Source organism: Hylobates moloch, unplaced genomic scaffold (genome assembly GCF_009828535.3).
Source record: "Hylobates moloch isolate HMO894 unplaced genomic scaffold, HMol_V3 SCAFFOLD_5, whole genome shotgun sequence".
NCBI lineage: Eukaryota > Metazoa > Chordata > Mammalia > Primates > Hylobatidae > Hylobates > Hylobates moloch.
Window position 1 is genome coordinate 79,754,204 of NW_026652280.1, and position 27,946 is coordinate 79,782,149.

Below are 27,946 nucleotides of genomic sequence, written 5' to 3' on the forward strand. Positions count from 1 at the left end.
TCAGAAGCTTCCGTGAGGCAGCCACACAGAACTCACCGCGTCCCTCCTGGCAGAGGCGGCCGTCCTCTGTTGCTTCCAGGGATGTGGCCCTCTTCCCGACCTCGGTCGCCTGAGCGCGCAGGGGTTGGGGATCCGTAGGGCACTAGGACCCGGCGGGGCGGAGGGGGCAGCCCATGTGCTGCGATTCGCTCCCTCCCACCCCACTGCTCCCGCTCCATTGTCTGGGAACTGCAGCCGCCGGGCGGGCGGGCGGGCGGCGGCGGCGGCGGCCGGGACCCAGCGGGCCAGGTGGGGCCGGCACGGAGCGGGTGCGGGAGATGCCGGGCGGGACCGGGGCTACCTGAGCCGACCGCCTCGTCGCCGCCTTCTGTGGGAAGGATGTGCGCGCGGATGGCCGGGCGCGCGGCATCGGCCCCTCGGGGGCCCTACGGCCCCTGGCTCTCCCTCCTGATGGCCCTCGCCCTGGACGTCGTGAGAGGTCAGCGGGAGGGGAGGAGAGGGCCGGGGCGAGGGGCGGCCAGGCCTGGCCGTGTGGGAGCGAGTGATGCCCGGGAGCCACCAACCTTTGGGTTCAGGGACTGAACCCTGAGCGGGGTCGCCCCGCAGCGCCCTGAATGGTCGGAGAGGTCTTGCCCTCGGGAACCTGCCCCCAGCTACTCGCTCCTAAGGCTTCCTTCACCTTGCACGACCCGGCAACTCCTTCCTGACCCGGGGCAGTCCGGCGCAGGGGCTTCCCCGTCCCGCACCTTCTGCGAGGAGCCCCTCAGCCCGGGCATCGAACCCGGCGGCCCCGGTCCCGGGCGCACTAGCGTCATCCCCACTCCCTCATCTGTGGTCTGTAGCGCTGCACCCTCCTAGCCTCCTTCCGCCGCCACCAACCCACCCCCCTCGGGAGTGGAAAGCAGCCCCTTTGCCTGGGACCTGCAAGAGACGCAAGCCCTCCCTCCCCCTTCCCCCAGGACTCCCTGACCTTGGCGTCTCCAGGGATGGCCGCATCCTTGTCTTCCAGAGCCCTTGAGAGGATTTCTGTCACTGCGGGAAAGGGCAGCAACTTCCCTGTGCTTCGGGGTGGGGGTCGGACTCCCTTGGCCTGGGCTAGGTGGGCTGTGGTTGCAAGGCAAAGGATGCCACAGAAGACAGGGGGACAGTGAAACATTCTCTGCCCTCCTCCCCACCGAGAGAGCCGAGCGCTGGGTGATGGGAGTCCGTGGGAGTCGGGCTAAGAGCATCTTGTAATTATGGAGGCAATGGAGTAGGAGGCGAACCTGAAGCCAGTGGCTGACCCCAGGGAGCAGTGGTCACTTGTTACGCTTGGGGCAGGGGGCAGGGAGAGCCTCTCAGTCATATGCTCCTTGGTGGGGAGGGCCAGGAAGGAGGTTGAAACCAATTCCCCCACCCCCATCCACAGTCCAGCTGTGGGGCTGAGAGGGAGCTAGCTGTGGGGTTGCTTTCAGCCACCTGCTCCCCGCCCCGAGGGACCCGGTGGGGAGAGGAGGAAAACCTTGTCAAATCCATTATGCAGCAGCAATAATGCCTCCTCCCTCCAGACAGCACTCCACAGTTTACACAGCCCTGTCCAGTCCACAGTGCCACCTAATGCTCCTGCCCCTTTTACAAGTGAGGAAACAGGCTTCAAAATGTTAATGCCTGACCCAAGTTTCATCAATTTAAATTCAGGTCTCCAGTCTCCCAGTAAATCCTCTCTAGGGAGCGCTTCCTAGTTTGGGGGAATTCCAGGATGAGCAAGACAGGGTCCCTTGTTGGTAGGAAGATTACTAATTCAGAGGAGGCACCCAGGGTTGCCAAAGACAGGAGACTGGTGGGAAGGCGAGTAACCAAGGAGGGCTTCCTTCATAAGGAAGCAGTATTCACTTATGGCCCTGAATGAGGAGGGAGGTGCGCTCCAGGGCATGAAGCCTGCAGGGTGCACCGTGGCAGTGGAGAGTGGAGAGAGAGGTGGCAGGTGGAGACGCCGGATGGTCTAGTGGCTAATACCTGGGATGGACTCCCAGCTCCTTCACTCTCCAGCTGTGGAACCACAGGCAAATACCTTAACCTCTCCGCCTCATTTTCTACGTCCACCAAATGGGATTCATCATAATAGAAACTGGTTCACAGAATTATTAGAAAGACTCAAAGAGTTCATACACGTACAGTATTTAAATTCTCACCTGCATATAGCATTCACAAAATGCTAATTATTATTGTTAGTGCTCATAGTTAGAGCAAACCAGTATGGCCTTAGTGGTCTTTTGTCCTTCGGATGATTGACTATTTTGACTGTCTTCCCTAGGATCCTGGTCCCCACCCCACCCCCAGGGCAAGCAAGTGCCTTCACAGACCTCTTCAGCACCTTCCGCACCCGCCCGTCCCATACTTGCACTCGATACCAGTCGGTTCAGGGAAGAAGGGAGCAAGCTTGGAAAGATGGTACAGGTTGCCATGACAATCAAGGGGGAGGAGGGGTGGATGCCCAGCAAAGCCTGGCCAAGGATTCAGGGCAGAGAAAGCTCACTTCATTACCATCTTTTACTACACTGGCCCGGTCTATTGACGGTTGCACCCCAGAAGTGCCTTGGTATCAGAGGCGAGTAGATGGAGGGCAGGAGTTGGGGAAAAGGAGACATTAAGAAGGCTGTTGGAGAGAAGAAGGCCAAGGTCTGTGGAAAGTAGAAGGAATGGCTGGGAAGCATCTAGTCCTGGACTCAGATTCGGATCCTGGCTTTGCTACATACTACCTATGTGAGGCTCTTTAAGCCTCAGTGACCTCATCTGTGAAATGGTGGTGAGAGGGGAAGGGACATTTACAGCCCTTTTCTCCCTCCCCTGCCCACAACTACTGTGCTCCAGCATGGCGCTTAGGTCAGCCCCTGCCAGCTCTGGAGCTGTCATCATCTCTCCCTCTTATGCCTCTTCAGTGGACTGTGGCCAGTCTCCCCTGGACCCTGTCTACCTGCCGGCAGCCCTGGAGCTCCTAGACGCCCCTGAGCACTTCCGTGTGCAGCAGGTGGGCCACTACCCACCTGCCAACTCCTCTCTGAGCTCCCGATCTGAGACCTTTCTGCTCCTACAGCCCTGGCCCAGGGCCCAGCCACTTCTCCGGGCCTCCTACCCACCTTTTGCCACTCAGCAGGTAAGGAGGGGGCACTGGGGACTCTCAGGCTAACAGGACTCAGGGCCTGAGGTCTGCTGGGTATGGCTTGGGAACCTTCCCCAGCCCCGGCTGTGCTCCCCATATTCCAGAGGGGGAAACTGAGTTCCATAAAGGTTCTCTTCTGCCAAGCTGGGATCCCATCTTCCTAGATCTTCCCCCGCAACCTCCTCTTTTGTTAAGCCCTCTCATTCTCCCTCCAGGTGGTCCCCCCTCGAGTCACTGAGCCCCACCAACGGCCAGTCCCATGGGACGTGCGGGCTGTTTCAGTGGAAGCGGCTGTGACTCCAGCGGAGCCCCACGCCCGGGTTCTCTTCCACCTCAAAGGGCAGGATTGGCCACCAGGGTCTGGCAGCCTGCCCTGTGCCCGGCTCCATGCCACACACCCTGCAGGCACTGCTCACCAAGCCTGCCGCTTCCAGGTGAGTAGACAGGCCCCACCTAGGCTGGTCCTGCTGCAGCTGTGTCAGCCGGGTGGTGGGCCCGTGGCAGAGAGGAAACCCCCACTCCTGGGAATTGTGGAGGTTGTGGACCACCCGACTCCATTTCTGCCCCCACTAGCTTTCAGTGCTGTGAAAAGGTTATTTAGGGCCCCAGAGGGAGTTCAGTCCTTGGTGTGTGACTTTGAGTAAGTAACTTAATCTCTCTGAGATTCAGTTTCCTCATTTGAAGAATGGGGTGATAACAATTCCTACCTCATCTGAAGTTGGAGTAAGGAATAAGTGAGATGAATGTAAGGATAGCTTATGGCAGAGTAATCATTCAGCCAGTGTGTTTGCATTATTAGTAGTATTACTTTTATAATTGCTATTTCCACTATTTTGGAGTCTAGCACAGGAATCCATGGGAGAGGCGTCTCTTGAGCTTTAGGATTCTGAGAAGAAGACTGGATTCTAGGCAGGACAGTCCTGGGCCTGGTTAGGGTAAAGTACTGGGATTGGCTTACTTTGTAATGAGACCTATCCCAAGGGCTGAAGAGTGGTTTGCAGACATGCTCTGAAACCTAGACCTGGTTTGAAGCCCCAGCCATGTCGCTGGTTTGCTGTGTCACCCAGGCCATGTCTCTGGCCCATGCTGGGCCTCCCTTTCATGAGCCCCTCCAGCTCTGGGTTTCCTGCCATGGGTGCTGAGAGTCCTGTTCCTCACCCTGCGCCCACCCCCATGCCAATTACTGCTGTCATGTCTTTACAGCCATCCCTGGGCGCCTGCGTGGTGGAGCTGGAGCTTCCCTCTCACTGGTTCTCCCAGGCCTCCACCACACGGGCTGAGCTGGCCTACACGCTTGAGCCTGCGGCCGAGGGCCCAGGGGGCTGTGGCTCCGGCGAGGAGAACGACCCTGGGGAGCAGGCCCTCCCAGTGGGGGGTGTGGAGCTGCGCCCAGCAGACCCCCCGCAGTACCAGGAGGTACCTCTGGATGAGGCTGTGACTCTGCGGGTGCCTGACGTGCCAGTGCGGCCCGGCCAGCTCTTTAGTGCTACCCTCCTACTTCGGCACAACTTCACAGCCAGCCTCCTGACCCTGCGGTGAGCACCAGGCCATGGGGATGGGTGAGGGTGGGGACCTCTGCGGGAAGACTGGGGACAGGTACCTGCTTCTCTTGGGGTCCTTGCTGGAATCCTTGACCTCTGCAAAACGTGTCCACCAAGCTCCTTCCAGGTAAAAAGCCATGATTGTGCTGGTAGGAGCCCACCATGGGCACAGCCCTGGAATTAGAGTCAGAAGTAGGAAGCTGCCCCTCCCCCTGGCACCTCCCTGAGATTCCTTTGTCCAGTGGGGCTAACATGGTCCACCTTCAGGGCAGCTGCAAGGCTCCAGGGAGGGGAACCCACAAAGGGCTTAGAGACTGGAAAATGCAGTACCTCAGCGTGGGCTCTTGCTCCAGTGCTGCAGAGAGGGATATTTGCCCCAATCACGTTCACCTACATGCTCTCCCTCCTTGCCACCCTTGCCATAGGTCTCTAGCCTTTGGACAGAGCCTGCTCTTCCCCATAGGAAGGCCCTGATTCTTTGTGTCCTTTCCTGTAATAAGTTCCCCCAAAGCAGTCCCCACCCACCTACCCAGTTCACCCGGCAAGGGCTTGCAGAGTATGACTTGCTTCTGGAGTCTAGCGCAGGAATCCATGGGAGAGACATCTCTTAGGCTTTAGGATTCTGAGAAGCCTGAGTTCTAGGCAGGATAGTCCTGGGCTTGGTTAGGGTGAGGCACTGGGACTGGCTCACTTTGTAATGAGACCTTTCCTGAGGATTGAAGAGCTGTCTGCGGACATGCTTTGAAACCTAGACCTGGTTTCAAGCCCTGCCTGGGTTTGTGCATGTCCCATCTCTGTGTCTCCCCATCTCCTACGCCCTCCTATGCTCACTCTTTTTAAGCAGATCTTTCCTAGACACTTACAGCCTGCCAAGCCCTGTGTCTTCACTCTGCAGATCCAAACACGAGCTAGGCCCAGTCCCTATCAGGCACCAAGGGGCCCCCAGTGGTAGGGAAGGGGGCTGGATGGGCATGAATTGGATTAGAAGGCATGTGGGTGTGTAAGCGCCGAGGGAGGTTCAAAGTGCAGTGGGAGCTTGGGTCAGTGGGTGCAGTAAGGGGGAAATTCATCCCACCACTGGAAAAGCTTTCTAAAGGAAATGGTCTGTGAGTTGTTGGAGGCTTAAAGCATCAGCAGGTAAAGTAAGAAAGGGCAGAGCAGGCTGAAGGCACAGACTGGGCAAAGGCTTGGAGTCATCAGTGGGTGCCGTGTGTTGGGGGAACTTGTGTGTAGCTGAAGCAGAGAGTGCATGGAGAGATGTCACAGCCGAAGGTAAGGCTGGACCAGACCCTGGAGGGCCCCCGAATGCCAGGCTAAGCTTTGACCTTATGGGCAGTGGGGAGTCGTAAGTGGCCTTTGGGTTGGGGAGAGCTGTAAGGAGTGAGCCGCACTGAGGCAGGGTCTTTCTGGGTTGAAGGATGGTGAAGAGGAGATTCAGACTGGAGCTAGGGAGGTCATATGGCTTTGGCCCCTTGTCTTTCCCCTTCAATCCAGCCCACAGTTCAGCATCCACCTTGCCAAACTGAGCCTATACCCTCTTCCCTAGGATCAAGGTGAAGAAGGGGCTGCATGTTACAGCCGCCCGCCCTGCCCAGCCCACACTGTGGACTGCCAAGCTGGACCGCCTCAAGGGCTCCAAGCACCACACCACCCTCATCACCTGCCACCGTGCTGGGCTCACAGAGCCAAATTCCAGGTGGGCAATTTCCCTCCACCCAGGGGGCAAGGGAGGGAGGGTTGGTTATAGAATTCAGTTGGGCAGATGTGGGGGCTGCCATGCTGCCTCTAGATCCCCAGGTGAGCAGACTGAAGGACAGACTTTTTCAAGGAAGTAGCACAAAGCAGGCATAATCCATTCCTTCATTTATTCATTCAGCCACTATCTTCCCAGCCCCAGCCATGTGCCAGGCATAGCAAGTGTCTGTGAGTCTTATTCTAAGTGATGCCAACCAATCCTGTGCCCCAGGTAGAGCCCTCATAGCCACTACTCCATCCCCCTGCTTCCACCAAATGGTCCTTTCCCTGGGCCATTCACATTCCCCCAAAAAGCCCAGCTGCAGTTCTGCAGTCGTGAACTCTTCTTATTCATGCCCTGAGCCTGGGTCAAGGCCATGGACTCGGTAGCCCCAGTTTGAATTCTGGTTCTGATGCTTTTGGGATGGGCAAAACCTTGGGCAAGCCAGTTAACATTCCCCTACCCAAGCCTCAGTTTCTTCACTTGTGAAATAGGAATAATAATGCATCCCTTAGCATTTTTGAAAATAAAATAAAGTGCTGCATATCAAGAACCCAGGACGGTTCCCAGCACATAGGTTTTTGTTTGATCAAAGGAAGCTTATCATTCAGAGGGTTGAGTCTGGTCCTGGGACCTGGAAGTGAATCTCCCGCATGCCACCTCAGTGGCTATGGAAAGTGGAAGCCTGGGGCAAGTGGGCCCGGGGAAGGCAGGGGAGTGAGCCACCTTGCCGGGTGGGAGGTGGTTAAGTGGCTTCATGGATCTTAGGCCAAGAGTGGATCAGAGTTTGGGGTCTGGAGCGAGGATGCTTGGGTTTAGATCCCAGCCCCGCTACTTTTTGCTGTGTGGTCTTAAGTGAGCTACATAACCTCTGTGCCTCAGTTTCCTCCTGTGTAAAATGGGGGTAATCATGAATGCAGGAAGTGCTGAGGCCATGCTTGGCAGCTAGCAAGCATTTGGCTTCTCTGTCTCTTTTGGCCAGCAGTCCCCTTGAACTGTCTGAGTTCCTATGGGTGGACTTTGTGGTGGAGAATAGCACTGGTGGGGGTGTAGCGGTCACTCGCCCTGTCACATGGCAGCTGGAGTACCCAGGCCAGGCCCCTGAAGCAGAGAAGGACAAAATGGTGTGGGAAATCCTGGTGTCTGAGCGGGACATCAGAGCCCTTATCCCACTGGCCAAGGTAAGGAGACCTCCATCTCTGCCCAGGAAGGCTGGAGGCCAAGTCCCAGGAGCCCCATGAGCTGAGGGGTCTGGGGCTGCACCCCTTCTCCACCCCCAGGCTGAGGAGCTGGTGAATACAGCACCACTGACTGGAGTGCCCCAGCGTGTCCCCGTGCGCCTTGTCACTGTGGATGGTGGGGGGGCCTTGGTGGAGGTGACAGAGCATGTCGGCTGCGAGTCGGCCAACACACAGGTCCTGCAGGTGAGTGGCAGGTGCCCAGCTCATGTGAGTCTGCATTTGTGTGGGCACAGTTACACACGCAAACCTTTCCTCCTTCCTCATGTGGGTCCCCAAGAGAACAGCTTCTTCCTGAGACCAGAAACCTCATGGGAGGAACCACAGCTTCAACTTCTTTTGTTCCAGCCACCTCTCTCCCGAGTCAAGTAACCCTAACAGCTCCCCCACCTTAGACACTTTCATGCTCATTATTGCACTGGCAAGTGAGCTGGCCTGAGAGAATTGAGAGCACGTACTTTGGGATCAGAAAGTTTTAGTTTGAAACACATCTTTGTTGTCAACCAGCTGTGTGATCATGGGCTGATCTCTTAACCTCTCTGAGCCTCATTACCTAAACTTTAAAATGGGAACGTATCTTTGGGTTGCTATAAGAATTAAAAACACCTTAGGACAGTATTGGGCAGATAGCAGGGGCTGAAACAATGGCAGCTATTGCTGTTATAATATGATGTAATAATTATACAATGGTAAAAATTATTATTATTATTACTGGTGATTGTGAAGCAAAAAAAAAGGTGGGTGGTAGAGCAACTTCAGTTCTAAGTGGGGAAGCATGGAGCCTGCATGTATGCAAATCCCAGCCACCTGAAGGGAGAAGGTGCCTTTCCCCACTTGTGGCGCCCTTTGCTCAAATGTGTGTGGTTCCTGCTGGAGGGCCTTGGTGGGGAGATCTGCTTTGCCCCACCTCTGCCTACCTGGCTGTAGCTGGTTGCCAGGTGGCTCCAAGAGCAATGTCAAAGGCCAGCATGAATAAAGAGCCAAAGTTTTGGGTTCACACCCCTGCTCTGCTAGGAGGAAGACTGGTATGCAATGGCCAGTTCCCCTGACTGAGCCCCAGGGAACCTCAAGGAATGGCCCCTACAGTAAAATCTTAAACAAAGAACAGGGGCTTAACCAACAATCCTGCTGCAACATGCATTCCAGTGACACACAGAGCTGAACTCAGGGGGAACCCGTCCTATGGCCTGAGGTTAGGGCTGCTCTCTTCTGGCCCATGCCTTTTTTTTTTTTTTTTTTAATCTATTTATTTATTTATTTTGAAACAGAGTCTCACTCTGTCCCCAGGCTGGAGTGCAATGGTACAGTCTGGCTCACTGCAGTCTCAGCTTCCCAGGCTCAAGGGATCCTCCCACCTCAGCCTCCCCAGTAGCTAGGACTACAGGCACGTGCCACCGGACTACAGGCACGTGCCACCACACCCGGCTGATTTATTGTATTTTTTGTAGAGAGGGAGTTTTGCCATGTTGCCCAGGCTGGTCTCAAACTCCTGGACTCAAGCGATCCACCCACCTCGGCCTCTCAGAGTGCTGGGACTACAGGCATGAGCCACCCACTGGGCCCAGCCTCACACCTGTCTTTAGTGGCTTAGCCCGCCCGCCTGCCCTCTGCCCTTCCACAGGTGTCTGAGGCCTGTGATGCCGTGTTCGTGGCTGGCAAGGAGAGCCGGGGCGCCCGGGGGGTGCGGGTGGACTTCTGGTGGCGCCGGCTCCGCGCCTCGCTGCGGCTGACCGTGTGGGCCCCGCTGCTACCACTGCGCATCGAGCTCACCGACACCACCCTCGAGCAGGTCCGCGGCTGGAGGGTACCTGGCCCTGCCGAAGGGTGAGTGGAGGCCTGAGGAAGCTGGCAGGCCTTGACGAGTCACACTGGGACGGAGAGGGCTCAGGGGACACAGCCATGGGCCCAAGTCGGGGTCAGAAAAACTGCCCTGTTGCTTGCGGTTCTTTCTGTCCACCTCCACCCTAGACCGCCCAACCAATGACCGCTTTCTGTGAAATTGCTGACCTCTGCATCCCTCTCCTCCTTCCCTGCCTCACTTCTCCGGTAGCACCTTCCACTTCCTAATTTACATCAGTACTGGTTAATGTTGCCTGTCCATCCTTTCCACGCTCCTCCCCCGAGAATGTCAGCCCCTTGAAGCCGGGGTCTGTCTGTGCTGGTCGTACCCTCAGAGCCTAAGATGACACAGAGCTCAGGAAGTGAACACCCTCGGAGGGGGCTCCCCAAAACCCAGGGGAGGTGGCCCACGCCTCTGGAATCTAGCTTCCAGGCCCTTCAGAGAGTGAGCGCCCCCAGGGTCCCCTTAAGAGACCGTCTCCCCTGGGGTCCACTTGGGAGCAAGAGCGGTGATCGAGGCACAGCGCCAGTCGGGAGTGGGCTGGGGCGGCTGGCCTGCGGGTGGAAGGGCCTGACCCCAAGAGGGGCGGATCTCTGCGTTTGAGAAACAGGAGCTGCTGGCGATTAGGAGCCGCCGGGGAGGAGCTGGGGGGTCTCCAGCACTGGGCCCCGGGCAGGCTGGGGCTGTGCAGCGCTGATGGCCGCCAGTCCTGGCCTCCCCACCCTGCAGGCCTGCGGAACCCGCTGCAGAGGCGTCAGATGAGGCCGAGCGGCGCGCCCGCGGCTGCCACCTGCAGTATCAGCGCGCCGGTGTGCGCTTCCTCGCCCCCTTCGCGGCCCACCCGCTGGACGGCGGCCGCCGCCTCACGCACCTACTTGGCCCCGACTGGCTGCTAGACGTGTCCCACCTTGTGGCGCCACACGCCCGCGTGCTGGACCCGCGTGTAGCCTCTCTGGAGGGCGGCCGTGTCCTGGTGGGCCGGGAGCCCGGTGTCACCTCCATTGAGGTAAGCAGCCGGGGACCAGGAGAGCAGACCCCCTAAGAAGGGTGGAGGGGCCCCCAAAATGTTCGCGGGTGGTAGTGAAGAGTGTGCCAAGAGCCCAGAGTGTGTGGGGGAGTTGTGCGGTCTAGGTCTGAGTGCAGTGGGATTGGGGATAGGCTCAGAATGTGATGGCTGCATAAGGGGGGAAGCCCTCTAGCTATGAAGGGCTGAGGTGTGTGTAATGTGGGGACCAGGTCTTGAGAGAAAAGGGAACTGCCCCCTAGGTGTGGGATTGGGGTCCAGGTATGCACTGGGGTGCAAAAAGTAGAGGGAGAGTAGCCCATGAGGCTGCTGGGAGCACCCAGTTCCCTCTGAGTGGGGGCTGTCCATGGCAAAGACCCCCCCACCTCCAGAGGGCAGCCCGTGAGGGTGCTGGGAGCACCCGATTCCCTCTGGGTGGGGGCTGTCCGTATGGAAGGCCCCCCCACCTCCATCTCCTTTCCACCCTCAGGTGCGTTCCCCACTGTCTGACTCCATCCTGGGGGAGCAGGCGCTGGCTGTGACGGACGACAAGGTCTCAGTGCTGGAGCTGAGGGTGCAGCCAGTGATGGGCATCTCGCTGACCTTGAGCCGGGGCACTGCCCACCCCGGGGAGGTCACAGCCACGTGCTGGGCACAGTCAGCCCTTCCCGCCCCAAAGCAGGTGACAGCTGGGGGGTCAGGGGGTTGAGGTCAACATCTCCAGATGGGGGCTTATGGTAGAGGGGGATGGGAGGAAGGGGACCCTGGTACCTCCACCCCTTAGGGTTTTCAGAGTGAGGACTGACTCTGTGAGGTAGTGAGCTCTCTGCAGCTGGAGGTGATCAAGCAGTGGCTGGAGTATGGCAGTGGGAGGTTGGTTAGAGGCTCTAACTGAGGACCCTCCCAATAACTCAGACCCTAGGGCTGAGTGGCAGACAGGTGATTGACATGCGTCCCCTCTCTCCCTGTGTTTTGTCTATCTGCCTGTGTCTCTGTTTTCTCTCTGGTCTCTCCTCCATGTGGCCTGTCTCTGTGGGAGTGGTTTCTCTGTGCATGCGTGCGTGCCCTCGCATGTCTCTGCCTGTGTCTGTGTGCCCCACAGGAGGTGGCCCTCTCCCTATGGCTGTCCTTCTCTGATCACACTGTGGTCCCGGCTGAGCTCTACGACCGCCGTGACCTGGGACTGTCCGTCTCAGCCGAGGAGCCTGGTGCCATCCTGCCAGCTGAGGAGCAGGGCGCCCAGCTCGGGGTGGTGGTGAGTGGGGCAGGCGCCGAGGGGCTGCCACTGCATGTGGCTCTGCACCCGCCCGAGCCCTGCCGCCGGGGCCGCCACCGTGTGCCTCTGGCCTCTGGCACCGCCTGGCTGGGGCTGCCCCCTGCCTCCACTCCAGCCCCTGCTCTCCCATCCAGCCCTGCTTGGAGCCTACCAGCCACAGAAGCCACCATGGGTGGTGAACGGCAGGCGGCAGGCAGTGTCGGGGGCAACATAGGTGTGAGGGGCAAGTTTGAGCGGGCAGAGGAGGAGGCCAGGAAGGAGACCGAAGCCAGGGAGGAGGAGGAGGAAGAGGAGGAGGAGATGGTCCCTGCCCCTCAGCATGTCACCGACCTAGAGCTGGGCATGTATGCCCTGCTGGGAATCTTTTGCGTGGCCATCTTCATCTTCTTGGTCAATGGTGTGGTCTTCGTCCTGCGCTATCAGCGCAAAGAACCCCCCGACAATGCCACTGACCCCACTTCCCCCCAGCCCCACAACTGGGTCTGGCTGGGCACTGACCAGGAGGAACTGAGCCGCCAGCTGGACCGGCAGTCCCCTGGCCCGCCCAAGGGGGAGGGGGGCTGCCCCTGTGAGAGTGGGGGAGGAGGGGAGGCCCCTACCCTGGCCCCTGGCCCTCCTGGGGGCACCACCAGCTCCTCGAGCACCCTGACCCGAAAGGAGGCCGGGGGGCGGCGGAAGCGAGTAGAGTTCGTGACATTTGCACCAGCCCCTCCAGCCCAGCCACCTGAGGAGCCTGTAGGGGCCCCTGCTGTGCAGTCCATCCTTGTGGCAGGCGAGGAGGACATCCGCTGGGTGTGTGAGGACATGGGGCTGAAGGACCCTGAGGAGCTTCGCAACTACATGGAGAGGATCCGGGGCAGCTCCTGACCCTCCACAGCCACCTGGTCAGCCACCAGCTGGGGCAACGAGGGTGGAGGTCCCACCGAGCCTCTCGCCTGCCCCCGCCGCTCGTCTGGTGCTTGTTGATCCAAGTCCCCTGCCTGGTCCCCCGCAAGGACTCCCACCCAGGCCCCCTCTGCCCTGCCCCTTGTCATGGACCATGGTCGTGAGGAAGGGCTCATGCCCCTTATTTATGGGAACGATTTCATTCTAACAGAATAAACCGAGAAGGAAACCAGAGCTGGGACTGCTGCTGTCTGTCCGGTGAAGTGAAGCAAGGGGGCTGGAATAGGGCCTGTTCAGCCCCTGTCCCTGCTGAAACAGCTGTGGGAGGCTGGGCCCTGGGACGCCCTCTCATAGCGTCCAGCGATCCAGACAAATAGGAGAGCTGTGACGGCCTGAATGCCAGCCAGCAGGAAGAAGTAGAGGTCCATCCGGCAATTGTTGATGTTCCCTGGGGAAAGGAGGGGTTAGATTTGGGTCAGGACTGGGATCCTCTGTCTTGCGCCCTGTGCCTGCCGTGTCCCAGCCCTGGGGCTGGCAACTGAGGCCATGTGGGCAGTGGTGGGATCTGAAGACACTGGACAGACACCCGCTAATGCTTGACTTCCTGAAGATCTCCAGGGGTGTCTACAATTCCTCTTCAGCTATTCAGAAGGGGGCGTGAAATACAAACACCATGAGAAAGGTAACCCTTCAGCCAGAAATGACAGAGTTCCAGAAGCAGAAAGGAGCCTTGGAGGTCCACTAAGTTCAACACTTGGGGAAACAAAGGCCCAAGGAGGGAGGCCACACTGTGGGTGACTGGCCAAGCCCGGGCTAGAACCCCATTCTCCCAGGTCTAGCCTTCTACTTGCTTCTGCCCAGAGTCAAAGCACTTAGCAGTTGCCACCTCCTTTCCAAGCCTCCCTCCACCCATGTCCCACTCCTGGGGAGGCCCCATACTCACCAAAGTCTTCGGGGCAGTGCAGCCAGCCCCCGGGCAAGGACAGCAGTGCCACTAGGCTGGAGCCCAACAGTGAGCCCACGCCCGACAGGCAGAAGAAGATGCCCATGATGGCGCCCTGCATGGAGCGCGGGGCCTCTGAGTAGGCAAACTCCAGGCCTGCAGAGAGGGAGCAGAGACGATCTCAGGGGCTGGTGCAGGTTCAGAGAACAGGCCCAGGCCCCTGCCTGCTGCCCCCGACCCTGCCTCCGCCAAGCCACCCTCCAGGCTTCCCCTGGATGCCTGTCCACTCAGTGGCAATGTCAGCACCCATGCATCCATGCCGCCTTCCCCTCTGCCCTACTCACCTGCCTCCTGGCTGAACCCCTGCACCGGGGTGCTCCATGCGCTGCCCCAATAGCTCTGTCTCCCCCGCTCCCCTTCCTGCTAGGTCTATCATTTCAGTGACAGCACCATCTTTACCTCCTCTCTCTCTCCACCCTCTCTGCCCACCTTCAACGTCATCATCAAATTGTTTTGATACAACCTCTGAAATCTATTCTAAATATATGTCCTTCTCTCTGTTCCCTCTGCCCTGGGTCCAACCCCAGCCCTGGTCACTTTCTGCAAATGCCTCTTAAACTCCCCTGACTCCTGTCCTCCTCACACAGCCAGGAGCATCTGTCTAAAGCACCTCAGATGGGGTCCTTTCCCGGCCAAAATCCCCTGGAGGGGAGGGGCGCTGTTGCCTTCAGGAGAACTCCCAAGGTGCAGGCTCAGCGCACAAAGCCCTTCGACACTTCGGCTCCCTGCACCTCCCATGCCTTTCCAGCCCTATCCCCCACGCTTCCCGAAGGCTTGGGTCTTTGCTTATGCTGTTCCCTCTGCCTGTAAGACCCCTCCTCCTACCCACTCACCTGCCCGCCTCCCCTCCATGCTTAAGGGCTCCCACCGCACTCTGCCCTGACTTCCACAGCATCCACTGGCTCACTGCCTGACTCTCTCCCCATCTGAGTGAGCTCCCAGGGTCAGTTTTTCCTTTATGTCTGATCCAGCCTAGCCCTGGGCCTGCAGCTGAGGAAGCCCTTGCTTTTTTGCTGCCTGAAGGGCCTGCCCTAGCCTTGCAGCTCTAGCTCCCAGCCCGGGGAAGGGGGTTGGGAGTGTGGGGAGCGAAGGACATAGAAATCCATTACTGTGACCCAGAGTACTGTGTGCTATGGTAGAGAGATGAACACGGGGCGGGAAGGGAGGACCCCTTCTGCCCAAGGACCTTGGTATTTAGGCTCAGAATTGAAGGGGAAATTGGAGTTCACCTTCAATCTAAGGTAGAGGGAATAGCAACTTCAAAGACACAGAGGGTGGAGAACCTGGCACCAGGGGAATACGTGGAGAGCTGGTGTGGGAAGTGCCTTGCTCGCCTCCAAATCCCCAGTGCCTATCACATAGTGGCTGACTTGAACCAGGTGCTAATAATAGACCCCCATTGGGTGAATGAGCCCTGGTCAGAAAACACTGCCTTCCTCCATGCAGATGGGCCCTGGAGGCTGCATCCCTGGGGCACCTGACTTTGAGGTGCCACCGGGCAGAGCCCATCACTGGTGCAGGAGTAGGGTAGGGGATCCAGGGTACCTGGGATGCTGGCAAAGATCTCACTGATCCCGATGAGCAGGTACTGAGGGATTTGCCACCAGATGGACAGTGGTGCCGCGTTGTACAGGACCTCCCCAATCTGCTGGGACACGGTCTCGTTGTGGTGGATGTAGTGTAAGCGCTCCATCTCCAGGACCCCTGGTGGAGAAGCAGAGGGGGATTATAGTCAGGCCCACCCCAGGCAGATTAGCCCACAGAAGAGCTTGTACCTGGTGGGAATGGGGTACTCATGAAGTAGCCAAAGATTGAGCAGCAGGCAAGGAAAAGAATACTGGACTGGGGGGTGGAGGAGGGGGCCAAGATGTGACCAACTCCTCCCTTTTGGTCTTGGCTGCTAGAAGCTCCGAGCTGACTTTTGCACTCAATAACGGTAACAACTCTCATTAGTGGAGAAACTGTTATGTGCTAGGCATTTACTATGCATCCTTGCTGGTGAAGAGAGTGAAATAACTAGCACTTTCAAGTGCTTAACTAGAAAGTTAAGGAACTAGCCCACAGTCACACAGCTGATAAGTAGTCAGGCTGGATTTGAGCTCTGGTATGTCTGGTTTCAAAGCTGGCCTACTTTCCATGATATCACATGACTTCTCTACTGCAACATCAAGTATTGCTGTAGTGTTTCTAACCTGGCTTTCAAGTTTAACAATGTTATCTCCTTCTCCTGCATTGCTTGGGAGATAGCTGTGTTCTAGTGGAATGAACATTGGACATGGAGTTGGGGGACCTGGGTTCCCAGCCTGGCCGGCTGTGTGACCTTGGGCAAATCACTTAACCTCTCTAGACTCAGTTCCCTTATGCAAGAAGCAGGAATAACATTCCCAGGATTGTTGTGAGGATAAAATAGGACAAACTACTTTAAGGATATAGCTGGAATAAAATCTAGTTGGGTTTTCACATTTTCAACACAATACCGTTTATGGAGCTTTCATCTCTCCAGCTCGTACTGGTGATCTAGGCACACTACTGAGTGCTTTACAGACTTCATCTCCTTTAATCCTCACAACACCCCCCATCAGACTGAGCTCCACGAGGGCAGAGCCCTGCTCAGAGTCCGAATGACACCTGTCCCCATTTTAAAGATGCAGCTCAGAGACTCTAAGGAACTTCAGGGTCATAAAATTACTAAGTAAAAAGGGTTCAGGTTTGTGCAACAGTGTGAAAGACTTCTTTAGCTGGATCCCCCCCACCCCACCAACCCCCATTTTGTAACAAATGGCTTCAGATCCTTTTGAAATGGAAGAAGGAAGATAATTTTTTTTTAAGTCTTCATTTGCCACTAAGTGGAAAATTCATTCAACGCATTTATGGAGGGCCCACGTGCATGTTCATAGCAGTGAATAAAAAAGAAAAACAATTTCTGCCTTCAAGGAGCTTATAATTCACTGGGGAAAATATTTATTCCTCTCTCGGCCTGAGTTTCCTCTTCTGTCAAAATGAGGGGCAGCTGGTTTAGATAGGAGGGTCTCTTTCAGCTTGCACCTCTGGGAAGCCAACACTGACGCCCACTGGGAGAGGCTGAACTTGGCCCAGGCTACCACTTCAGCATCAGCCCATGGTGGAAGCAGACTTCCCCAAGCCCAAAGTTCAGCCCCCTGCCCCACACCCCTCTGCACACCTGCCACGATGACGGAGGTAAAACCAAAGAACATCCCCAGCGCCATCTTCTGCAGAGCAGAGGGAAGCAGCTTGCACCGCAGCAGTAAAGGGTCGATCAAGTGGTCCTTCAGAGGGACCAGAATCAGCACCACCACGACATTGGCCAGGAGGAGCCAGGCTTCCGGGATCTGGGCAGGAGGAAGTCAAGAGAGGCAGGCTAGCAGAGTGCAAGGAGCCTGGCTGCAGTCAGGAGACCTGGACTCTAGACTGGCCCTGGGTGACCCTGGGGTCCAGCTCCTTCCTCTCTCTGGAACTCATGCTCCTCAGCTGTGTAACCAGGGAGTGGGATTATATAGAGATGGCAAATAGGTTCCTCTTGTATTCTAACTTTTATCAATTGGTAGTGGCTGATTATGGAACATTTATGGGCTCAGCATAAAAAAAGTCACTCATCAAAAAAAGTGATTGACTAGTGATGTCTGCCATGGGCAAGGAAATGGAGTACAATGGCAAATTTCTCATTTATCTGCCAGCTCTGCAGATCATTCATTTCATGAGTCTCTGAAATGCCAAGGAACTGCTTTAGAAAGTTCTGGGAAAGGCAGAGATCTAGGTATCTAAGGGTCCCAGAGAAAGAGTGGACAAGGAAGAGCTGAAAAGGGACCTGAGTATGCTGGATCTGAGGGTGCAAATTAGGCAGCGAGACCTGCTTCACAGCAGCAGCATGGGGGTGTGCAGCTGGCCTGAATTCTTTCAAGCATTGAGCATCTTGGCAGGATCCCTGTGCTGTGACACAAGTCCTCCCACCCTCCAGGTGCTTCTCCTGTATCCTGATGTTGCCTTGCAGCTAGGAAAGGGGAGTGTGAAGGCAGTTTCGTTTCCTCCTCTTCTCAGAGGAAGCCACTATCTGGCTGAACTGGGTGCCGAACACATGCTTTATCTCTCACCGTGTAGCTGCTGCCCTGGGCTCTCAGAGCCATGGAGATGTTGGCCGGGTTGGCTGGGAAAATGTTTGGGATGTGGAGGTGAAGACCCTGCAGGACATAGGTGGACTGCATCTGCCAAGAGAGACGGGGGTGAGGCTGGAACAGAACCGGTCGTGCCCCCTCCCAACTCCCAGGTGGCATTCCTCAGTGCCGTAGCACAGGGCAGCTGGGCAGCTGTCCCCTCTCTCAGTCTCAGGGAGATAGTCACCTTCCCACCCTCCTTTCTCCTAGGTAGCTGGGCTGGGCAGGGAGCTTCCTGCGCTCTGCTCTCAGGCCTGTAGGCAGTGCGTGCAGCCTTATCCCAGAGCCCAGGCACAGCTGGTCTGACTAGTATTTGTGTCCCCAGGGCCCAGCACAGAGTAAGCATGGATAAATGTTCGCTGAATGGGAAAGATAATGGCTGCCCCCACAGGGAGTTCTCGTCTGACACTGAAGCCAAGCTGAGTCCCACAGGTTGACACAAGCACTGCATAGACATGGACTTGCCAGAATTGGCTCTGGACACAGCTGCAGGAGCAGGGCCCAGGGGCCACCTCCCATACCAGGCATTGCCCCTTTAGTTGCTCTATAATGGAGTAGGATCCAGGAGACTCCCACAGGAAGGGCCGGGGCAGGGGAGAGCATGTGGACTGCTCAGGGCAGCAGCCATTTACCAACTGGTATGGAAGGAAGTCGGTATCTGATTTGTATGACTGAGAATCAGCCATGGACTCCCTCCTATCACATGCCGCTGTCTCATCATAGACATACTCTTGTGTGCCCCTAAGTAGCAGGCTGGGAGCTCCAACAAATGTTCCTGTGAAGGGGGTATGGAAGGCAATGACCTTATGGCCTGGGGGCTAGCATTAAGCTGCTGCCCACCCTCCTAACAATCACACACACACACACACACACACACACACACACACACACACACATCACTAACCTCCCCACTGAGGAGTAATATGGTGAGTGGGAGGCAATAGTTCTCAACTCTGAGTATCAGTATCATCTGAAAAGTTTCTTAAACTAGAAACTTCCCCAGTAATTCTGATTCAATAGCCTGGGGTTGGACTTGGAATCTGTTTTTAAAACAGACAGCATATTTTTAAAAGCTCTGCCAGTGATTCTGAAGCACAGCCAGGCTGGGGAACCACTGTTGCAAAGTACTCACTTTTGTGAGCTTGCCCCTGAGCTGCCTGCCCGTGGGGCCTTGGGCAACTGACACACCCTCTCTAGGCCTCAGCTACCAAGTCGGACAATCTGAATGCAGCAGAGCTGGAAAAGTGTCTCGTTTAAGCCACCCGTTGCACACATGAGGAAACAGGCCCAGAGAGATGAGGTGACTTATTCAAGGACCTAGCCTGGCACAAAGCCATCCCAGTAATTCAACTCCCGCAGGTGGTATAGCAGGAGGAAGCCGTCTCCAGAGTTCCTCTTGCCGTACCACCCGAGGGAGTTGGATTGCTGAGATGGCTTTGTGCCAGGCCCCATGCTAGCTGGTACGGGGCAGCACCTCGCTTTATTCTCAGGCTTTCCCCCTTTCCGCATGCCCTGGGCCTCTATGATGAGAACTGAGGCCATTCAGGTGGTGAATGGGGAGGCAGGCCCCCAGAGAAAAAGGGCAGGGGTGCTCACCTGGAAGTAGACCATCCAGTAGGGCACCAGGGTCACCATGACGGGCAAGATCTTCACCAACACCTGGAAGTTGGCGATGTCCTCTTGCGGGGAAGCCCCTGGCTGGAGAGACCTCTGGTCGGCCAGCAGGCGGGCACCTTGACGGTCTCTGTGGGACCCCAGAGGCAGCAGATAAAACAGCAGTCAAGGCTGGGCTTGGTGGCTTATGCCTGTAATCCCAGCACTTTGGGATGCTGAGGCGGGCAGATCACCTGAGGTCAGGAGTTCAAGACCAGCCTGGCCAACATGGTGAAACCCCATCTCTACTAAAAATACAAAAATTAGCCAGGCTGTTTTGGCGTGCACCTGTAGTCCCAATTATTTGGGAGGCTGAGACAGGAGAATTGGTTGAACCTGGGAGACGGACATTGCAGTGAGCCAAGATTGTGCCACTGTGCCCCAGCCTGGGCAACAGAGCCAGACTCCATCTCAAAAAACAGGCAAACACAACAAACACAGCAGCCATAATCTTCCCCACCACCTCGGCCACCATTTTCACTTCCGCCATCACCCCCTAATTTAATCCTCCTCCCAGTATCAGCACATCTCTGAAATCAGTACCCTCATCTCCTCCACCCACTGTTAGCACCATCTTCGCCACCATCGCCACCATCGCCAAGGCCAACATCCTTACTATCATCACCTTTAGTAAGGTGACTGCTGTCAGCAAAATCATCTCCTCCACGGAGTTTCCATTCCCATCACCATCACTCTTTTTCAATGTTGGCACCACTACTGCCAATATTATTCTATCCTCTTTTGCTGCAAAGGTGCCTAGCCAAGACTCATTCTGCTCTAGAGCTGTGGCCCCTCTGAGTCCTGAGGGAAGTAAGACCAGAGACTGTGGAAAACAGTCTGAAGGGATTTTTTGGCTCGTAGCATCAATTTGCCATGGGAACCAGGGGAGTCCCAGTCCAAGCCTGACTCAGAGAGAGACGCTGTCACAGATTTGATACACCAAAATTCCCCCTACTTGCTGTCTCAAGTCCATCCTCCTCAACAGTCAACATGACAACCCTCTCCCTCCATGACAAGGCGTAGAGAGTGGAGAGGTGGGGGTAGAGGGAACATCAGTAGGCGAAAGGATTGATCAATCACCACTGCAACCTTTATCCTTTGCCCTTTGTCCTGAGAGCTTTCCGATCTCTTTTTGTCCAAGAGCCTTGCATTGTCCTTTGAGATTCCAAAAGGGACAATACTAGTGTGGTCATCTCCAAAGACAGCCACTGTCAACTCCACCCTTCCTAGCGTGTGCTGCCATTTTGCCACCAACAGGCAGAGTTTACTTTCCCTGCCATTGTTTCCCTGCTGGCCTTGTGACGGCTTTGACCTTTAGAATGAAGCAGAAGTGGTGGTCTGGGACTTCAACGCCTCTTAAGGGCCTTAAAAAGACCCATAACTTCTGCTTTCTTCCCCGCCGGAACATTCATTCTTGGAATGCTCCCTCTTCTTGCAACCCTTACATGATGCTGTGAGAAGTTCAAGCCACATGGTAAGACCACATGAAGGGGAACCAAGGTGCTCTGGTCCACACAGTCCCAGCTGAGCTCCCAGCCAACAGCCCACATTGAGTGCCAGCCATGTAAGTGAGCAGACTCAGAAGTTCTAGCCCTTTCCAGGTCCCAAATGACGCAACCCCCGTGCCATCATGAGAAGCAGAACAGCCCGACTGAGCCCAGTCACTCAGAACTGGGAGAGGAGATAAAAAGGTCATTTAAATCACTAAGCTCTGGTGTGGTTTGTTAGGCAGCGATAGATAACGAAAAGCACCACACTTTTCGGCTCCTGACAACTTACAAACCTCTAGCAATATGCCAGACTGGGGAAAGCATGTTCTTCACCTTTTTCATTTAGATCCTATTGACAGGAGCTGTAACTGGCTGCAAGGTCTGGAGACAGATTTGCTTAGCATAAGTAGACAGTTAATTTAGGAAGGTGAGGGGCACAAGGAAGCCATGGGACCTATGCAAGGTCATTCAGAACCTTCCTCCCTTGGTTGTCAGCTAATGAAGAGGGAGCGAGTTTGGCCTATTTCCTAAGACATTGTGATGGTTAGTAACAGGGTAATGTGGAATTATTTACATTGTATCCCAACAGCCTTCACTGGAAACATCATCCCCATCATCCTCTCCTTTAATGCCACTGTCATCCGCATTGCCAATGTTTGTGTCTTCAATGTAGATACCAACGCCATCATCCTTATCCTTACTACCATCTTCACTGTCAAGACCCTGATCATCCTCACACTTCCTTCTTTTTTCTTTTTTCTTTTTTTCCTGTTCTGTCACCCAGGCTGGAGTGCAGTGACACCATCATAGCTCACTCCAGCCTCAACCTCCTGGACTTGATTGATCCTTCTATGTCAGCCTCCCGAGTAGCTGAGGCCACAGGCACACGCCACCACACCCCGCTAATTTTTGTATTTTCTTTGTAGAAATGAGATTTCACCATGTTGCCCAGGCTGGCCTTGAACTCCCGGGCTCAAGCAAGCCACCAGCTTCAGCCTCCCAACGTGCTGGAATTAGAGGGATAGCTACTGCTCCCAGCCCCATCCTCACACATTCTATACATAGATGGCCACCAATAATACCACCACCACCACCACCACCATCACTACCTTGACCTCCATCTTCAGTCACAGTGGGCAGCTCTGGCCCACTGGAGAGCAGATCATTATAAAAAACTATCACTGTAGCTGAACCAGAATGTCTGCAACCTGGACCATGCCTCCCCAGGAGCAATCCAGCGCTTCTCCAGGCTTGGAGGCTCCCTGCACCCAGAGCCCCTCCTTACCTGGCCAAGTGTCGTTGCCACAGCTGGGGGCAGCAGTTTTGGAGAGCAAGCTTAAGCATGGAGGACACTTGGCTGCCCATCGGGGGCTTGGTGATGAAGACGGGGGTGGCAAAGAGGAAGATGAAAAATGCCAGGCCCACACAGCCCACAGGGATGCTGTAGCCCAGCAGGAAGCTGATGTTCTGCTGAATAAAAGCCACCACCAGCAGCGACAGCACAGCACCCAGGTTGATGCTCCAGTAAAACCAGTTGAAGAAGCGGCGGGTGGCGTCACGGCCGAGATCCATCACCTGCCATTCAGGAAGCAGTGACAGTGAGGGCCAAAGGGGTCTGGGGCACTCTCTGTACCCGCACCCCTCCCTCCTACAGAGACACTTCTTGGGTCAGTGGGTGGTGGGCGTTCTGACATTTTCCTAGTCTCTGATCACTAAACAGACGCTCAGTAAATATTTGCTGAATGAATGAATGAATCCTTCTCTTGGGAGTCACTTGCTAAAGATCAGGACATTTGGCCCAGCTGCTTTTGCATACCCATGACACACACTGCTTTTTTATTGTCACAGAGGAACACATACAACGGATGTCTCGGATGCCACTTGTTCATTTCTGGTTGATTTATCCCTTTGTCTTTCACTGAGCAACCTACACTATTCTTTTTTTTTTTTTTTTTTTTTTTGAGACAGAGTCTTGCTCTGTTGCTCAGGCTGGAGTGCAGTGGCACGATCTTGGCTCACTGCAAGCTCCACTCCCGGGTTCACGCCATTCTCCTGCCTCAGCCTCCTGAGTAGCTGGGACTACAGGCATCCGCCAAAACACCCGGCTAATTCTTTGTATTTTTAGTAGAGACGGGGTTTCACCTTGTTAGCCAGGATGGTCTCGATCTCCTGACCTCGTGATCCGCCCACCTCGGCCTCCCAAAGTTCTGGGATTACAGGCCTGAGCCATCGCACCCGGCCTATTCATTACTTTTATAATCAGAAAAAAGCCAATAAGATCTCAGTTTTATTGCACGTTATTAAAAATGTTGTATGCATATTACCGAAAGAACAGAAGTCTGAGCGAGAATTTCCTCTGCAGTTCGGAGAGGCAAGCAGAGAAGCCTATTGTGACCCATCCTTTCACCCAACTTTTTTCCCTCTGATATATGGCAGAGGTGGTCCCAGGCACAGCCCCAAGAGTGAGTTCTGGCCTGGTGAAAAAAACATTTTTTTTCAGGCCTCCCAGCAAGGGCAGATGGGCTGAAAATCTTTACCCAGGATTTGGATCAATCAGCAACAGCCAGGCCCCAGGCCCCTTCTGGTCTGTTGGCCCCAGTCAGCTGCACTGGCTGCTTCCAAATCTCCCAGACCCAGGTCCCACATTCTGACTCAGCAGGTCTAGGGCAGGACCTGGGAATCTGCATTTAAAAAAAGCAGTGAGGACTAGGGGCCATTTCAATGGAGAGAATAAATGCTTCTCTACTTTGCTAAACCAGTCACCCTTTCCATACCCCTGCAAATCTCAGGATACATTACTGCCTTTCACCTAGAGATTTATATTTCTATTAGCTAGGGCGATTTTGTCAAACTTTACTTTCTGTAGTTGCATTGGGGAAAAGACAAGTATTTATTTTTCCTTTTTCAAAAGTAGAATTGTAGTCCACACAGATGCACTTAAACCCACATTCCACTGCAGATTCTGAGGGGTCCTTCCGGAAATGGGGAGAGAGGGGCATGCCAGCTCACTGATGATTCTTGCTCTAGACTTTCAAGCAGAAAATTGAATAGGTCCCATTAGAAGCAGCCACTTCCATTTATTAATTGGAAGTAAATGAATATGACTATTGTAACTCTAAGGGGGAAGACCAGGCAGCCCATTCAGGATATAAATGAGTTCTTTTAGAATGAGCGGACACTTTGTCGAGAGTGATGGATGGCCCTTTCTGAAATCAGCAAGTGTGTGAAACACGCAGCTCCTGGGGTATAGCTGTTGCCAGATGGTTCCAGTCTCACCCACCCCCACATCCCCCATCTGACTGCCCCCCTGAATTCTGCAGCCGCTTCCTGCCTGCTGTGAAGTACCCACTCTAGTTAACCCATATGCTGTCTTCACTGCAGCCAGAGCCATTTTTGAAGAGCTCATATACAGTGATGTCCATTCCTGCCTCAAATCATTTTGGTGTTTCTGCACTGTCCTAGGGATCAGGTCCTGACTTCATGAGGCCTTGTGGCCTGCCTTTGCTCCACCCAAAGTTCTTGCCCAGCCAAGGGGAGAACATACAGGAGCTTCTGTCACTGTTGGTGCCACGGGAGGCTCTGCTCAGTGGCCTGGCCTCCAGAAGATCAGTTCTGCCACAGGGGGTACTGGATGGGTGAGGCTCTCTGGAGGTCAATAGGGTCAATGACACAGGTTAAGGGTACTGGGTTGGGGGTGCTAGTGGGATGTCAATGAAATAATAGGATTAAAGGAAGATGAGAGATTCCCATTGACAAATATTGGGGGTCTCTAGGTCTGAAAGAATGTCAACAACAAGTAAGAAATGGTCAGGGTTGGCCAGTCGCAGTGGCTCATGCCTGTAATCCCAGCACTTTGGGAGGCTGAGGCAGGTGGATCACCTGAGGTCAGGAGTCAAGACCAGCCTGGCCAACATGGCGAAACCACATCTCTACCAAAAAAAATACAAAAATTAGCCAGCATGGTAGCAGGCACCTATAATCCCAGCTACTTGAGAGGCTGAGGCAGGGAGAATTGCTTGAGCCCAGGAGGCAGAGGTTGCAATGATCTGAGATCGCACCTCTGTAGTCCAGCCTAGGCAACAGAGCGAGACTCCGTCAAAAGAAAGGAAGAAAGGAAGAAAGAAAGGAAAGAAGGGAAGAAAGACAGAAAGAAAAAGAAAGGAAGGAAAGGAGGAAGGGAGGAAGGGAGGAAGGGAGGAAGGGACGAAGGAAGGAAGGAAGGAAGGAAGGAAGGAAGGAAGGAAGGAAGGAAGGAAGGAAGGAAGGAAGAAAAGAAAGAAAGAAAGAAAGAAAGAAAGAAAGAAAGAAAGAAAGAAGAAAGAAAGAAAGAAAGAAAGAAATAAATAAATAAATAAATAAATAAATAAATAAATGGCCAGGGCTGTCCTGGGGGCATGAAGTCATCATCGAAGGATCCTAAACAAGCTGGACAAGTGAGTCCTTGTCAAGGACATTGGAAACTGCCAGGTGCTGAATTGTGGGTGCCAATTGGATGAAACGATCCTTTTGAAAAATGTCCCCTTTATGAGTATAATATGTGCAATCAAAGAACATTTGATAAACTGAGACAATTAAGAAGAAAGTGCAATTAGTCCAGTGGCCTGATCATACCACTGTGACAATCTTTCTCCAGTTTCCTTTCGTTGACACCTCGTCTTTCCACATGGCTGCAGTCCTATCTGTATGCAGTCCTGCATCCTGCTTTTGCTCATTTACACCGTATGTGGTTATTTTAATAATATTACATTTTAGTCTAAATTATTGTCTAATATCCCACTGGGAACAGCTATCAAAATATAGCCGTGTTGTTGGGCATTTGCTCATTCATTTAGCAAATATTTATTAAATTTCTTCTACATGCCATGCTGTGTTCAAGGGGGAATGGAGCAAGGCTCAGAGGTTGAGCTAAGGGAGAAGACCAGGCAGCCCATTCAGGATATAAATGAGTTCTTGCCCATGTGCCTCCAGCTAGTGAAGGGCAGAGCTGGGATCTAAGCAAGTCGGCCTGACAGCCTCTAGCACTGCTGGTAGGAAGAGGCTGGCTTGCTCCTGCCCTGCCCGCACATCCCCATAACACACAGAGAGGAGGCTCATGGTGGGACCTGGAGTCCAGCTGCCTTTGCTCGGCTCCTCGACCCTCCATGTCACCTTGGACAAGTTGATTAATGCCATGAAACCTCTCAGTGTCTTTCTCTGTAAAATGGGCATAATAATTCCTGCTTCCTGGGTGGTGAAGAGTATTAAATTAGTTAAACAGTGAAAGTGCTTAGCATAGGGCCTACAAGTAGCTCAAAGAAGACCAACCTGCTGGGCTTGGTGGCTCACGCCTGTAATCCCAGCACTATGGGAGGCCAAGGCAAGTGGATCACCTGAGGTCAGGAGTTCAAGACCAACATGGTGAAACCCCACCTCTACTAAAAAAAAAAAAAAAATACAAAAATTAGTTGGGCGTGGTGGCAGGCCCCTGTAATCCCAGCTACTCTGGAGGCTGAGGCGGGAGAATCGCTTGAACCCGGGAGGCTGAGGTTGCTGTGAGCTGAGATCGCGCCATTGCACTGCAGCCTGGGCTACAGAGCGAAACTCCGTCTCAAAAAATAAACAAAAAAGCAACCATGGTTATTCCCATTGCGGTTGCCATCGGTTTTGCAAGGGCTAGCCCCCCTCTTCTTTCAAATCAGGAAACTAGGCTCAGTCAGGGGACATGGTTTGTCCTAGGTCACGCTGGAGGCCCGCCCTCCTTCCCTCCACACCCGCCGGAGTCGGCCGGGGCAGGCCTCCTGCCACTCACCTGGTCGGCACCAAATGAGGTGAGGTTGCTCCGGACGGAGCTGACGGCCAGGCCGAGGAGCAGCAGCCCCGCGTAGAGCACGGGCGCGCAGTAGGGGCTGGGCGAGGAGCGCGGGCAGCCGGGCGAGGGGCAGGCAGGTCCCAGCGGCGACGCGGGCATCTCTCCGCAGAAGGAGCTGCGGCCGTCGGGGAAGGCGGTGGCGGGCAGCAGGCCCGAGGCGGCCAGGTAGAGCAGCAGGCTGAGCGCGACCGCGCGGTAGCGGCCCAGGTACACGTCGGCCAGCCAGCCGCCCACTGGCGCCAGCAGGTAGGAGGCGCCCAAGAATACCAGCGCGGCGCGCGACGCCTGCTCGCCGGCCCAGTTGAAGTTGGTGCTGTTGAGGTAGAGCACCAGGTTGGCGGTGACGCCGAAGAAGGCGGCGCGCTCCAGCATCTCCACCAGCAGCACGGCCGCACCCGCCGCCCGCCGCCACCGTCGAGGGCCCCGCGCGCCGCGAGGCAGCAGCGGCCGGTGCTCCCCGGGCACGCGGGGCTGCTCCCGGGCGCGCGGCGCGGGCATCCTGGCTCCGGGCTGGGCCCCCCGCGGCCCTCCTCTCTTCTCCTCTCCCCGCCTCAGAGCCCTGCGCTCCTGCCCCCGGGCCTCGGCCCTCTCCCCCACCCAACTGGCTGGCCCTCCTTTCTCACCGCTTTGGCCCACCCTTCCCTCCTGTCCCCTCTCCTTTTCTTGCCCTACCCTTCCTGTCCCTCCGCTCACTACCCGGACTCTGCAACCTCCTCCCTAATTCTCAACTCCCCTCTCCCTTCCCCCACCCCTAAGGCTTCCTCCCCGTGCCTCCCCTGCAGCTGTTTCTCCCTAACTCTCCCCTCTCCTCCCTCCACCTTGACCCTTCCTCCCACTCCTCTTGTTCACACTGCGACCCTCCCTGCTTCACTTCGCTGCCCCTCCGCCTCCCTTTTCCCCTCCCCGTTTGTCGCCCCTTCCTGTTGTCTCCTCTCCTTATGACTCCTGGCCTGCCCTGGGGGTGGGGTGGGGGCTCCCTCTGCCCCAGTCACCCTGCTGCCCCTGCCTTCTTCTCCACCTCCTCCCTGTCCCCCTCACCCCCACTGCCTCCACTCCCCTCTCAGTCTCCTGTAGCCCTCCCCCCAGGCTCAGCCTCTGTTCCTCTCTCGGCTTCTTGAGAAACTCT

At 55.3% G+C, this 27,946-nt stretch overlaps 2 protein-coding genes across 3 annotated transcripts; one reads left to right on the top strand and one right to left on the bottom strand.

Moving 5' to 3' along the window:
* Positions 1 to 202: 202 nt before the first annotated feature.
* On the top strand, positions 203 to 12,891 carry TMEM132A (transmembrane protein 132A). 2 transcript variants are annotated; one of them, XM_032152999.2, is made up of 11 exons: positions 203 to 478; positions 2,919 to 3,133; positions 3,355 to 3,573; positions 4,343 to 4,674; positions 6,227 to 6,376; positions 7,398 to 7,596; positions 7,696 to 7,839; positions 9,275 to 9,477; positions 10,223 to 10,499; positions 10,987 to 11,178; positions 11,599 to 12,891. In XM_032152999.2, exons 1-11 carry the CDS (start codon positions 379 to 381, stop codon positions 12,637 to 12,639), a joined length of 3,072 nt encoding a protein of 1,023 aa, XP_032008890.1. In that variant the 5' UTR covers positions 203 to 378; the 3' UTR covers positions 12,640 to 12,891. The 2 variants fall into 2 exon arrangements, with proteins under 2 accessions (XP_032008890.1, XP_032008891.1); XM_032153000.2 differs by having other exon boundaries at positions 7,401 to 7,596.
* Positions 12,816 to 27,946, bottom strand: SLC15A3 (solute carrier family 15 member 3). The gene is made up of 8 exons (XM_032153001.1): positions 26,761 to 27,946; positions 22,258 to 22,547; positions 19,426 to 19,573; positions 17,770 to 17,880; positions 16,842 to 17,010; positions 15,206 to 15,364; positions 13,601 to 13,756; positions 12,816 to 13,105 (listed from the first exon to the last, which is right to left on the bottom strand). Exons 1-8 carry the CDS (start codon positions 27,316 to 27,318, stop codon positions 12,951 to 12,953), a joined length of 1,746 nt encoding a protein of 581 aa, XP_032008892.1. The 5' UTR covers positions 27,319 to 27,946; the 3' UTR covers positions 12,816 to 12,950.